This window comes from Lissotriton helveticus, chromosome 1_1 (genome assembly GCF_964261635.1).
Source record: "Lissotriton helveticus chromosome 1_1, aLisHel1.1, whole genome shotgun sequence".
Lineage (NCBI taxonomy): Eukaryota > Metazoa > Chordata > Amphibia > Caudata > Salamandridae > Lissotriton > Lissotriton helveticus.
In genome coordinates, this window is record NC_136057.1 from 1265676291 (window position 1) to 1265690065 (window position 13775).

Genomic DNA, 13775 nt, shown 5'->3' on the forward strand with positions numbered 1-13775 from the left:
GGGTATGTGATGGTGACTATCCCAAAACAAAATCTGCTCCATCAATGTAGAAGCAGCATGGAATGCACACCTCTGTGTTTCTGTAGAGAATACACAGCAGTCATTCTGTCATATTTTGCCTTAAATGAACAGAAGCAACTCTTTGAGGGCTAGCTTAATGGCTAAAGTTACAGGTAGCCGACATGGAGATCTTGCTAGTGAGGTGGCCACAGACTATGGACTGTCATGTCTTGGAGATGTGCCCCCGCCCAGACTATGACTGATGCATCGTGGTGATGGTCACCTATAGAACAGGGTCCATAAAGGGCCTGACATTTAACAAATAGTTTCTGTTCCACCACTGCAGAGGTGCTGGCCCTTAACAGGAGATCTTCCCACCGACTATCCCTGTGACCACTGTGCTGAGAGGCACTCTTGTAGCACATTACTGTTCTGACTGTCAGGGAGTGATGTTGTAGAAAAGGAAGTAGCAGCTGCTGAAATGCAGCTACCCTTTGTTTGTTTGGGATTGCTTTGACAGAGACAGTTTAGAGTGGAAACTCCAAAGGATGAAACTGAAGGAGTTGGAGGTGGGATGTAGTGGCATGCATGGTAAATTCCAAGCTGTGGAGCAGGGAAATAGTAGCTTGGGTGTGGGCTAGACACAGCTACCTGCCTGCCCTCTTGAGCAGCCGAAAGTCTAGGTAGGGGAACATGTGAGTATTCACCTCCCACCGCCATCTTCTGAGGTGGGTGGCTACCATTGCTAGACATTTTGTAAACACCCTTGGGTCTGCGATGACTTCAAAGGGCACCACCTTCAATTGTGCCCTTGGAGTACAAAGGTGGCTGCACAATACACTGAGCCCCAGAAAGAAAATAAGCCACCTCAATTCTCTCTAAAGAGAAAACTTCAGTGGGTAGCAAAAACTTCAGCCTAGCTTTTAAATATGTCCACAGTGAGGGGCGTGGCCACGCAGGCGACTAAGATGGCCGCCTGTGCTTGAAGCTCCGCCGGCCAGGGAATTTGCCAGCCTGATTTTACTGTGATGGGCACGTTATAAGCAGACAGACTACTAAACATCAAGCCCGGGATGTCCTGAGGAGCGTATCGGTGTCTGCGGTGAACCGCTCCGATATGCGGATCAGCGTCTACCAGAGACTGCATGGTGGAGGCCGGTGTGCGGAGCCCTGGGCCTTCTCGTAGCCGGAGCCGGTGCTGGCGTAGGATGTGGAGCACCCAGGCGACGAGGTGAGCAATAGCCCTTTGTCTGTGCTGGCTGCTGGTATCGTCCCCCTTCCTCCTTGCTGGGCGGTCGCCCTCCGCCTGTCCTCCCCCCCGTTGGTGCTGAGAGTTGGGCTTAGCGGCGGACGAGGCGGCTGCGGGGCTCTCCTGGCATCACGGTCTCATCAGGGACAGCGCTTTTTAGTGCCGCATAGCTGCAGGGGATGTCGGCGGGCTAGTGAAGGCGGCCCGTTAAATATTGCTCCGGGGGCTCTGACGGTGCTGGTCCGGACCGGGTGTGCTGGCTCCCTCCTCCCCTCCCTAATGGGCCCCGGTGGTGGCGTGGAGCAGCGGCCCGGCGGGGCTGAAGTCTCTGCCTTTTCGGCTAGGCCAGATGCTGATGATTGAGTGGGCCCCCGCTGTTTCTGCCCTTCTTTGAGTGCGGGGGCCGGAGGGAAGCGCTACTTACCATAACTCACTTGCTGCTGCCATTGGCCCACAGTTATCGATCGCTGCGCCCCACTGCTATGCTGAGTTGATACAGGGTGCGCTGTGGTCATGGGAGGCGCGCCTGGCTGCTCCCACGCTGGCACTACTGTCTGTTTTCGCCGAAGCGGGGGTCCCCGATATTCCTGCTGTCTCAGCTGCTGGCTGCGGCCCCGCTCCGGACAGTGTGACATTGCTGAGGGGCTCCATCTTGTTATTGTTATTTTTGATTTATAGCGCGCCCAATCACCTACAGGTCTCTAGGCGCTCGTTCTGCAGTTGGCTGACCGGCGTTGGGACACTGTGGGGCTCTTCTTTGATGCTGCCTGCTTTGACCAGCTAATTAGGTCTGCGGTTGCGTGGAGCGGGGGTTCAGGTGTGCAGCCCACTGCTTAGTGGGCCAGAATTGAGCTGCTGGGGCCGTAGGGCCGACACATTACATGCGCATGCACTGAGGTGGTCCAGACTGTAGGTATCTTCACATTCACGTGTAAGCTTGGGAGCTTGATTCTGCTGCTTTGCGCCGGTCCTTCAGAGGCACTGACTGCCTTGTTACAACATGGGAAGAAAAGATCCCAAGCAGCGGACTCTGTCATTTGAGAAGGCCACGGATAATCCATCTGAAGACACACTACGGACCTGTCCAAAGGGGCGAGGGGCAATGAGGACTCGGACAACCCCGCCTCACTCCCGGCTGCCATGCTTAGGGAAATGAGGGCCGGTTTCAAGGCCCTTGACGGTAGATTTGATGCGCTGGACAAGAGGCTGGCGGATATGGGCGCAAAGGTTCAAGCGTATGACCAATGGCTCGATGTTGTGGAGGCTCGGGTTTTGGATGTGGAGGACGGAGCGTCGCAATCACAAAAACGGCTAGAGAAGGTGGAAAGAATCTTGAAAGAAGTGACGATAAAGAATGAAGACTTAGAAGCCCGTAGCCGACGGAACAACGTCTGCATTATTGGCGTGCCAGAGAAGGCCACCACTGGCCACATGGATGTCTTTGTGGAACAACTACTATCATACCTGTTTGGAAGAGAGTCATTCACACAAGGATTTGTAGTGGAGCGAGCTCACAGGTCGTTGGGTCCGCGCCCCAAGCCCGGACAGCCCAGAGGCCCATCATTACTAGACTTCTGAACTTCAGAGACAGAGACACTGCCCCTCGAGCCGCCCGGGATCGGGGGGAGGTCCAGTGGCAAGGGAGGCGGCTATCATTTCTTCCAGACTTTACAATTATGGTGCAAGATGCACGTCGTCAGTTCAACGGCGTGAAGGCCACTTTGAAAAATCTTGGACTCGGGTACGGAATGTTTTACCCGGCCAGATTAAAGGTGGATGTAGACGGCAGATCCCACATCTTTAAAAACCCGACTGAAGCGCAGGAGTTTTGCCACGAATATAAAAAGAAGAACAACGGAGCGGCGGTGGTGGAGCCAGTGGCGTCTCCCCCTTCGTAGTGGCTCAGACGCCAGCATGGATCTCTTCTCTAACGCTGGGACTGGTTGATTTATACTGAAGATCCGAGGTTTCTATAATGTAACTTTCTATTATTGCTCTTTCACTAATTCCCTTACAGTATTCAGTAATGTCCGGCCGGCGTGGCGTTCCTACGCCTCATGGTGAACACTGTAGTACGTTTGCTGCCTTTGCCTAATTCACGGTGTTTCTATAATGATGCATATATTGAAATATTTATTTCACTTGCACCGTTCTTTGGTTTGTGGGATTGGGTTCTGCCTCGCCAGAGAAAGGGTTAGGCTCAGTGGTGGGGGTTGGGGGGGGGACATTTGCTGTTTGTTCATGGATTCTTAGATATTGATACACAGGTTAATTTACATGGTGCTGGGTTAGACTCAAATGTCACATGCTGGTTGTAACACTTGTTAAATGGTGCAGTTAGGCTGGCAGCCCGGACCTTCCGGGTTGTCTTTGATGTCCTGGAATGTCAGAGGGCTGAACAATACCCATAAGAGAAGACAGGTTCTCAACTACATCTCTAGACATAACATCGACATAGTATGCCTGCAGGAGACGCATTTGGCCAAGTCCGATACGCCGTCTGTGGCTGCGGGTCAATCAGATACTTTTCCAATTACAGCAACTATGCGAGAGGTGTGGCCATATTTATTAATAAAAAAGTTCCTTTCGCTCTGAGCAGGGTCATATCAGATGAGGATGGCCATTTTTTGATAGTCATTGGCTCGCTGATGGGTCACAGTGTGGCTCTGGTGGGCCTGTACGGCCCCAATGCAGATGCGCCAGAATTCTTTCATGCGTTACAGGTACACCTCCTGGCGCTTGACCCATGCCTACTGCTAATGGTGATTTTAATTTGTTGTTGGATCCCACTACAGACAGTACCTCCTCAGCTCCTGACACTAAGCACTGCTCACGTCTAGCCCTTCAAAACATTTTTTGACGATTCTCCCTGATTGACGTGGAACGCACGCATCATACGTCCTCCACTTCTTACACACATTATTCAGGGTTCCACAACACCTAGACTAGAATAGATTACTGGTTGGTCTCTACGGGAATTGCTGGTTGGTCTCAACGGGAATTGCTGGTTGGTTCAGTGGGTTGGATACGGAGCCACAGTCGTTCTCAGACCATTCACCTGTGATACTTAGACTTAACATCTCTAGGCCCGGGGAATATATGAGAGGTAGTGGCGCTTTCCTGGAAAGGCATTTCAGGACCAGGTGTTTCTCGAAGAGGTTAGGGGGGCCATTGAGGACTATTTTGAGGTTAACACAGGGTTTTAAAGCTTATATCAGGGGGGTTTGTATAGCTAAGAACGCAGGATTCCTGAGAAGTCTGCGAGCCACCCTAAGTCGTCTGGAGACAGAAATTGCAGCCCTGGATTTGGAATCATTAGTACATGCTACAGAGGCCGGCGAGGCACGACGGTTAGCGTTATTGGTGGAGTTTAAGGAGGCTGCAGAGCGGGAACTTTTATATCTCAGTAAGAAGCATGTAGCGAAGAGGTATAGTGAGGGCGAACGACCTGGCAAGGTTCTAGCGCATACACTGCGCCCTCTGTACAGTAAAGGCTATATAACTAAAATAAGAGGCCCGGATGACCAGTTGCTGCACTCCACTCCGGAAATATGCAACACTTTCCTATCTTACTATAAATCTTTATATACCTCTAGAATTTCAGGTGATCTCCGTGAGCAGAGAGAATATTTGGCGGACATTGCTCTGGTTTACCTAGAAAGACATATGCAGGATTTCCTCGCCATTCCCATATCCCAGGAAAGTGTGGTGAAGGCGATTGATGCACTTAGGGGCTCCTCGGCACCCGGCTTGGACGGGTTCTCTGCGTATTTTTATAAAGCATATATGGATTTATTGGTTACGCGGTTGATTGAGGTGTATGCGGAGGCACTCGAGGTTGGTATCCTCCCTTCCACTTTTACAGAGGCTGTCATTATCCTTCTTCCCAAGCCTGGCAAGGACCCTTCTTTCTGTGGCTCTTACCGGCCCCTGTCCCTGCTAAATCTTGATTATAAAATATTGGCCAAAGTGATTGACATTCGGCTATCTTTATTGATGGAATATATTATTTCACCAGCTCAATCTGGCTTCGTCCCCCATAGGTCCACCTCGCTCAATTTGCGCACCTTGTTTGCGGTACTCCATAGAATAGACCCCGATACACCGGCCGCTGCGGTACTTCTAGATGCCGAGAAGGCTTTTGACTCTCGAATTGCCCTTTTTTCTTTCGGTGATGCGTCGCATGGGAATGCCGGAGTGTTTTGTCTCAACTGTTGCCCTTCTGTACACGGAACCCACTTCTCGACTACGCCGAAAATGGCACAATGTCCCAGTCTTTTCGCTTATCCCGCGGAACACGACAGAGCTGTCTCTTGTCCCCATTACTTTTCATTTTAGCAATGGACCCTTCCGTCACTTGCAAGAGAAACATTTGCATCAAGGTCTACAGTTCCGAACAGGCCCGCTGTTGGTGTCCCTGTATGCGGATGAAACTGTTTTATACGTACCGCTCCCCCAGCTTAATCTCGAGCGCATTATCAGGGAAATTCTTCAATTCAGCAGGTTCTCTGGGCTTAGTATTAACTGGCACAAGTCTGTGATTGTTCCGTTAACAGCCAGTACTGCTGCATGGGAGTGTGAGTTTCCACTAGAGTGGTGTCTTGACGCGGTCAAATACCTGGGGGTTTATGTACATTTAGATGCTGCTACCATCATCAGGTTAAACTATGGCCGTGCGATCAGCTCGCTAGAAACGCAAGTTGAGAGGTGGTTGCGTTTGCCCTTGTCGATGGCGGGTAGAGTAGCCATTATCAAGATGGTGATCCTCCCAAGATTTTTATATCTTTTTAACAACATTCCCATCCCTCTTACCCTGTCCTTCTTTTTGCAGCTGTAGCAACTTCTTTTGCGCTTGGTCGGGGGGGGGGGGAGGGGGGAGGAGAAGAGGGGCAAGAGACCAAGGGTGAACTGGCAGATTCTAACTCTCCCATATGAGAGGGTTGGGTTTGGGGTCCCGGATAAGTATTTATACTATTTGACGGCACAGTGCTGCTATTCTTACGCATGGTTCTATCCGGACGCCCGAATCCCCTATTTGAAACCAGAGGCGGATTTGGTACTTTCGCAAACACTGGCTACAGTTTTACCAAAGGGGGTCCAGAGGGACCCGCAGGACATTCAGACGGTATCCACCACTAGTTGGGCATGGGAGAAACTGCGTTGATTATTGGTCTAGACTTATTATATTCCCCGGCACTGCCGCTCCCAAATCCCCCATTGCTGCCCATTACGTGTGAAACGTTAGTGCAACGCACATTGGAGAAATTTCAGATTTATACGATTGGGGATGTTTTCCCTGATAGCCATGTATTTTCAGTGTCTGAGGAGTCGCGGTTCCAATACTGCTCTTTTATGGATCTCTTTGTGTTACGACGTATGCATTCCATGTTACAGGCGGCCTTCCCCACATTCCCCGTCGCACCTGAACCTGCCTCTCCACTAACGTTAATTATTGCAAGCCCGTTAGGCACGCATTTGATTTCCAAACTGTATAAATGTTGTATCATGGACCGCCCTGTTTGGATGTTAAAATACGCACGGCATGGGAGCAGGATTTGGGCCACCCCATCACTGATGACCAAAGAGAGCAATGCTTTAAGGTCACGTGGGAGGTGTCCCTGAATAGTAGGCATAAATTGCTTCATTTTAAATTTCTCCGCAAAATGTACCACACCCCGGAGTGGTCTCATAAGATAGACCCTTCCAGACCACACCATTGCCAGAAATGTTCTGCTCCACACGCAGACTTTGCGCACCTCTCCTGGACGTGCCCAAGCTATACTGGGTGCAGATACACTCCACATTGGGAAACATGCTATCTATGACACTGGTTCCTACACCGGACATTGCACTGCTAGGTTGTATGATAAACTTCCCCAAGAAGGTTAGGAGATTTGCAGCACTTGGATTCCTGTTGGCCAAGCGGGACGTGGCATTGATGTGGGGCAGGAAGAGAGCACCTACATTGCGGGCATGGCTTCGCAGCCTGGCATACTGTAACGTGAATTGCAAGGAATATGCGACCCTTATGCCCAGCTCCTCACGACCTATTGATATATGGGGCCCATACAGAGCGTACATCACGAAGACGCACAACGAATCTGACACGCAGGTTGAAAATGGCATTGTTCCTGAAGGGATTGTTAGGAGAGATATTACAAATTTCTTTTTCTATGATGGGTTATAGTCATGGTTTTTATTTTTTTTATTTTCCTCTTCTGCATGTATGCCAATGCAACTCGAGGAGAAGGGTTTGGGTTGGAAATAGATGCAACAATGAAGAACACCTGAGATGCGAAAGCTGATTGTGACGGGTGGGGTGAATAATTTGCATGCTATTGGGTGATCTGGATTGGCTTATGGCCTCGTTCCTTTTTTTTCTTTTTTTTACTGTCGCCAAATGATCTGACATGTAACATCTACTACGTATTAAACTATTTGAGAAAACGCCTTAACTACGTACCGCTGTGATCATGGTTTTATTCCATGTATGCATAAAACTGAAAATAAAGGTTTAAATAAAAAAAATATGTCCACAGTGATGGAACCTTCAGAGAGCATCATACAACCATCAAATCCACACCTTGGTCTGGCACCAAGATCAGCACAGTAAGAGAGATACACAGAGGGTCAAAGAGACCAGCTACTCCCTAGGATGGGCCTTTATGGTCAGGACCTCATCTTAACAAGATTCAAAGTGAGCCACTGCTCCTCCCCCACGAGAGGCCAAGTACGACACCTGGTCAATGAGCAGTCTCCCGAATGACTTAGTTATGGGCTTTGGTTTACCCTCAGGCTCCTAAAAAAAAGGCAGTTCTCCCTTTTCGAAAAAATTGCAGTGTCTGGAATACAGCAAACACCATTAAGACTCTGACCTTTGTATTTTTTAGTGCCCTCTAGGTGCCACCAGAAAATCGTGATGGGTGTCCTGACATTGTAAGTGACATGTTAGTTTCTTACACCTGGGAGACCTCTCAGTTATTTCCAAATCACCAATTCTTTTTTTATACCCTAGAGTGTAAGGGCTACCACCCAGGCATAAGTATTATATATTACTATGGGTGATTTGCAAAGTTCTTTTGCTCAATGTGAGAGTAAAAAAAAATAGAACAACTTAAAAGCAGGTGGACCACTGATCGTGGCTCAGACCGTGTTGTAGTGTTGTGGCACATGGATGTAGGAAACAAAAAGGATGAAGGGATTAAACTCATCAGCACCACTTAAGCACACAGTTCAGCCATGTGCGATGCTTGGATGATACACTGGAAACAAATGATGCCACCAAGAAGCAGAACTATTTCAATGAAAGAAATGCAGGGTGAGTTATATCCATTGGAATCCAATTCACAATAATCACAGAAGTTATGGTGATAATAAATTAGTAAAGGAGTATGGAAATGCAACTCCAACAAACCTTTATTCTTAACATAGAATGGGTGGTCTAATCGGCACTGGGCTGTAAGAAAGTTATCTTCTGCTGTTCCTGGATCAAATGTTAGCTTCAACATTGATTCACCAAATGAAAGACTTTCTTCATACGATGTCAACTTAAGACCATCACAGCCATATCCCTGAAAATGGACATGATAAAGAGAAAGTTAGCTATATTGTTGCTCACACAAGTCACTACAAATTTAGTTTCTTATAAACAGAACTTGTACTACTAATCAAACGGATCCAATACCAAAGTCCCAAGTGACCCAAAAAAATAAGCTATAACCTTAGTATCTTTAATAAGACTCAAATTCTTAAATCATTTCCAGTAGTCAAGCTGGGAGTTACTTGCAATTCTGTATTTAGGTGTAAACATTATTTGCATGTTTGCAGTTGATCTATATTTATTTAGGACCACATTCACGTCATTGGAAGTAACCCAACTTCAAACAATTAGGTGCATGTGCTCAGCATGCCACTCATACTATAACCCAGCTCAGATTTCTTTAGTGCAGCTGTGTAAGGATGGCCAGTAGAAGTGGGCATCAATAATGGGGGAGGGGGGGGGGGGGTAGAGGGCCAAATGTGGTTACAAAAAAAGCACCAATGTTGTAGCCCTGTCATCAGAGTAACTCATTTCTTCTGAAGCATTGAATCATACAGAGTGCCAAACTTGAATCAGAATAGTAAGCAGTATACATTGCATATGCTTCTTACAAAAAGTGGAAGTTAACAAAAGTGAATCGTTGAGGAGACCCGAATAATAGTAGTTCATTTCAGGCTAAGGGAGAATCTACATGATGCACTAGCTGAGCCACTTTGATGGAATTGACCCAAAACTAGACAACCTTCTACGAGAATGCAGAGACATAACTTCAGCCCGAACTCGGTCTAAACATGGTTGCAATCCCAGTTTTCCTATATAAATCCAACCTGTTTTTTCCTCTGCCCGCTGAAATCATGCAGGTAGGTGTACTGAGAGGGCAACTGACCAGTGATGAGAAAGATAATTTGAATTTTTTACAATTATGTGCCTCAATGTGGAGGGCGAGGCGCCATCTTGGGTGGGGCTAGACCGGAGCTAGCGGTCTAGTCATTCCGGGAGGCAGGGCATATAACTCAATGTGTTTCCGGGAGCGCAGCGGACAAGCGCAGCGGGCGCGACAAATGCGCGCCGAAGTCGCGCTTAAGTCAAGCCCGTCTGCGCCCGTCCGCGGCAGAACGGGGCTTGGGGCCAGTCCCCCTGGTCGTTTTTACACCTACTCTTCCCAGGACTTGCTGCTGCTAAAACCGTCAGAGAGTTTATGCCCTCAATTACCACCGAACATACTTAATCGTGCTGCCATTCATGGTATTCTCAAACCTAAGTACATTGCTGGTAATGATCTGCATTATAATCCCTCTCGTCCTCCTCATTCGTCATTGAAACCTGATACTCTGCTTAAATGCTATTATTTGAACACCAGGTCAATGGTTAAACACCATATGGACGTATTTTTTATGTTAAAAACACATATCCTGGCAGCTGTTCCTTCAGATTATTACATTTTAAATGTCAACAGACCTGCTGATAAAAGGGGTGGAGGAGTAGCAGCTATTATTCGCAATACCTACAAGTTCTCATTACTACCTTCTCTTGACCTTGTGGGGTCAGAAAACATTGTTTTTAAAATGGATACTGATAGTGGTACACTACTTATGATCCTTGTCTACCGCCCCCTCCAAACTATGCCTGCATTTGCTGTTTCACTGGCAGAACATCTAGCGCCTCTTATAATTAATTATAAAAATATTGTGCTGCTGGGCGATTTTAATCTCTGGCTTGATGCTACTTATTTGGACACCCAAGCAGCTGCATTGAAAGAGGTTCTATTAGATCTTAACCTAATTCAACAGATTAATCTGCCAACTCATGAAAAAAGGCCATCATCTGGACCAAATATGGTCTCAGAATATTCCCCTCTCGGTTTGTTCCATCATTCCCTGTATTTGGTCGGACCACTTTTTGATACACTTCACTCTCGCCATTGTTAGGAGCAAAAAGCAGCCATTCCAAACAGGTGGGAAAGTCAGATTGTGGAAGAACATTGATACTTCAGCTTTTTTAGACTCTCTGAAGGTGTCTCTCCCCCTCATGCCTCAGGACATCAACGGCACGGAAGAAGCCTATTCCAACTGGCTACGTCAGGCAGCAGACGTCCATGCCCCTTGCTCTAACTTTCCCCGCTCCCGCCTTAATGACGCACATAAGTGGTATACATCACTCTTGAAATCTCAAAAGCTAGAAGTTCGTCAAAAGGAGCGGAAATGGCGAACCGGTTATTTGGCACAAGATAAAGCCAATTACTGTAAAGCTCGGAAAGAGTATCAGAAACTTGTCTTGAAACATAAATCTGACTATTTCTCGGAGAAAATAATGAACTCTCAGAATAAATCTAAGGAGTTGTTCAATATTGTAGATGGTCTTAGTGGCAGTGACAGAACGACACCATTGGTCGCTCCCACTCAGGATTTCTGCAATTCGTTGAACTCCTTCTTCCTCAACAAAATCCGTACAATAAAACTAAGTATTTCCACTGTTTTGCCTCCCTCTCTGCTGGATGATACGTATTATAACTGTGAGACGATGGAATCTTTTCCCGTTATTGACTGTGATACCCTTTCTAAACTGTTTGGTCGGGTCAAATCGGGTTCACCAGACGATATCTGTCCCCCGCACATCCTGAGAGAGGTTGGCACTGTCATTCCTGAAGGTGTACTACCTCTGCTAAATAGTTCCCTCTCACAGGGTAAAGTCCCTGATAATCTCAAGAAGGCTTTACTTATTCCCCTTATTAAGAAAGTAGGAGCTGACCCCCTTGACCCGTTAAATTACAGGCCCATTTCATTGCTGCCGTATTGTTCGAAGCTATTGGAGGCACATGTCTGTGCTAACATGTCCAAATTCATTGAGGAAACAGATTATCTTGAATTTAATCAAGCTGGCTTCCGTTCTTGCCATTCGACTGAAGCAGTTATCCTGGCGGTACAAAATACCCTGAGGCGGAATGCGGATAACGGGACTCATCAGGCCCTGGTCTTACTGGACCTTTCGGCAGCGTTCGACACGGTTGACTATACCATCTTGGTCAACCGTGTCGAACAGGCTGGCCTTAGGAGACCTGCTCTGAGCTGGATCCGTTCATTCATTACGGGCCGCACCCAATCTGTAAGGCTGGGCCCTTTTACTGCTCCCACTACTCCCACTACTTGTGGAGTACCTCAGGGCTCATCTTTGTCACCTCTACTTTTTAATTTGTATCTCCGCCCGCTATTGTACTCCCTAAGAAAGGCGAAAGTTACCATCTTTAATTATGCGGACGATCTGCAACTTATCTTTCCTTTGAACACCAGGGATTCGGTGGTGGAATTCCAAAACACCATGGCACACATTCAGGTTTGGATGAGCTGTAACCACCTGAAACTTAATCCAGGCAAGACCGAACTGGTCTTGCCTGGACAGAGTGTATTAAGCTGGAGCCCATGCATTTGGCCATCCAGCATGGGGGCCCCACCGGTTAGATCGTCCTCAGTTAAAAGTCTGGGTGTACTAATTAGCGAAGATCTTTCTTTGAAAAGACAGGTTGGCGCGGTGGTGTCTTCTAGTTTTTTTCAGTTAAAAAAGATAAGAAAAATTGCCTGCTTTCATTCACAGGCTGCCCTTATTCAAGTCATAACTGCTCTGGTCCTATCCCGGTTGGATTTCTCCAATAGTCTCTACTTGGGGCTTCAAATTGGAGAGTTAAAACGTCTTCAGAGGGTCCAGAATCAAGCTGCTAGACTGATTCTGGGACTCTCAAACAGACAATCCATTAGACCTGGGTTGAAGCACTTACACTGGCTTCCTGTTGCGCAGCGTGTGGCATTTAAAACAGGCTGTATCCTTTTTAAATCTTTACAAGACGCTGGCCCTAAATTTATAAAAGATATGTTCCTCAGATATGTTCCCTCGCGTAACCTACGTTCCGCTCAAAAATCTCTACTGACGGTTCCCTCCTATAAAAGGAAGCGCTTAGGTGGTTGCTGCTTTGACCATCTGGCGGCCACCTTCTGGAACTCCCTTCCCTTGCAGCTGAAACTGAGTGACAACCTTCTCAATTTTAGACACGCCCTTAAAACCTGGTTATTTTCGCAGGCCTATTGCTGAGATCATTATTGCTTTCATTTTTAACTGTTGTGTTGTGTTCCCTTCTATAGCGCCATGAAGCCCCTGGGCGTACGAGCGCTTAATAAATATATATTAACATAACATAACAATGTTCTTAGTAAAGTAATAAACACAAGTCCATGAAGTAAATACGTTTCAGTATTGCAGATTGGTCCTCTATATCTTACTACAAACCATACCTTGTCTCAATACATTCTTCCTTCGTTATATTAGCCCACGCTACGATTGGTTCAGTTATGTTTGAAGCTTGTGAATTCCAGAGTTCTGGTTAAATATATGGATCAATACTATGCTCAAAAGCGTGCAATGACTATGATAAGCAAGTCCCATTCTAAGCCTATAGGCATTGTAGATGGTTATTCAATGCCTTTCAGCCCCATCACTCACAAACTCATTGCCTTGGATAGAAAAATAAAGGAACACAAAGAATCTCATTTTTGGTATCACTGATGCCCTTTAATTTAAAGCGGTTTTGGGTACTACTCTGATAACATACCATAATCCCAATATTGGCTGGAAAAAGAAAACAATGCATTTCCAAACTTCCATAGCTCCAGCAATGCCCTCTACCGTCTTTTGCTCTTACCAGTGTATTACAAGGACTACTTAGACGTTTTTATATCTCTACGTGAAACCTTGCCTGCCCACTGGAAATATGATTGTTGTACATATCTGGTCTCTGATGGTGCAATTTATGTATTCCTCCTCTCCAAAGGAAGACCTCAAAAATACAATGATGCTATCCTATGAAAGAGATCAATGTGACTTCTGTGTCTCTAGCCGGAGTGCCTTTGTTCTCCATTCAGAAAAACCCAGGTGACTTACACGTTTGAATAGACTATGGTGAACTTAATAAAAGAAAAGAAAAACAAAAATCACACTAAA

General features: G+C 46.9%; 1 protein-coding gene across 1 annotated transcript in view; it reads right to left on the bottom strand.

The window, feature by feature from the left end:
• The window catches only part of HBP1 (HMG-box transcription factor 1), a 387484-nt gene that overhangs the window by 177047 nt on the left and 196662 nt on the right, over positions 1-13775 (bottom strand). Inside the window, exon 8 of the mRNA XM_078680325.1 lies at positions 8664-8820. Within this exon, the coding sequence (XP_078536451.1) occupies positions 8664-8820 (157 nt within the window). The remainder of the gene's footprint in view (positions 1-8663; positions 8821-13775) is intronic.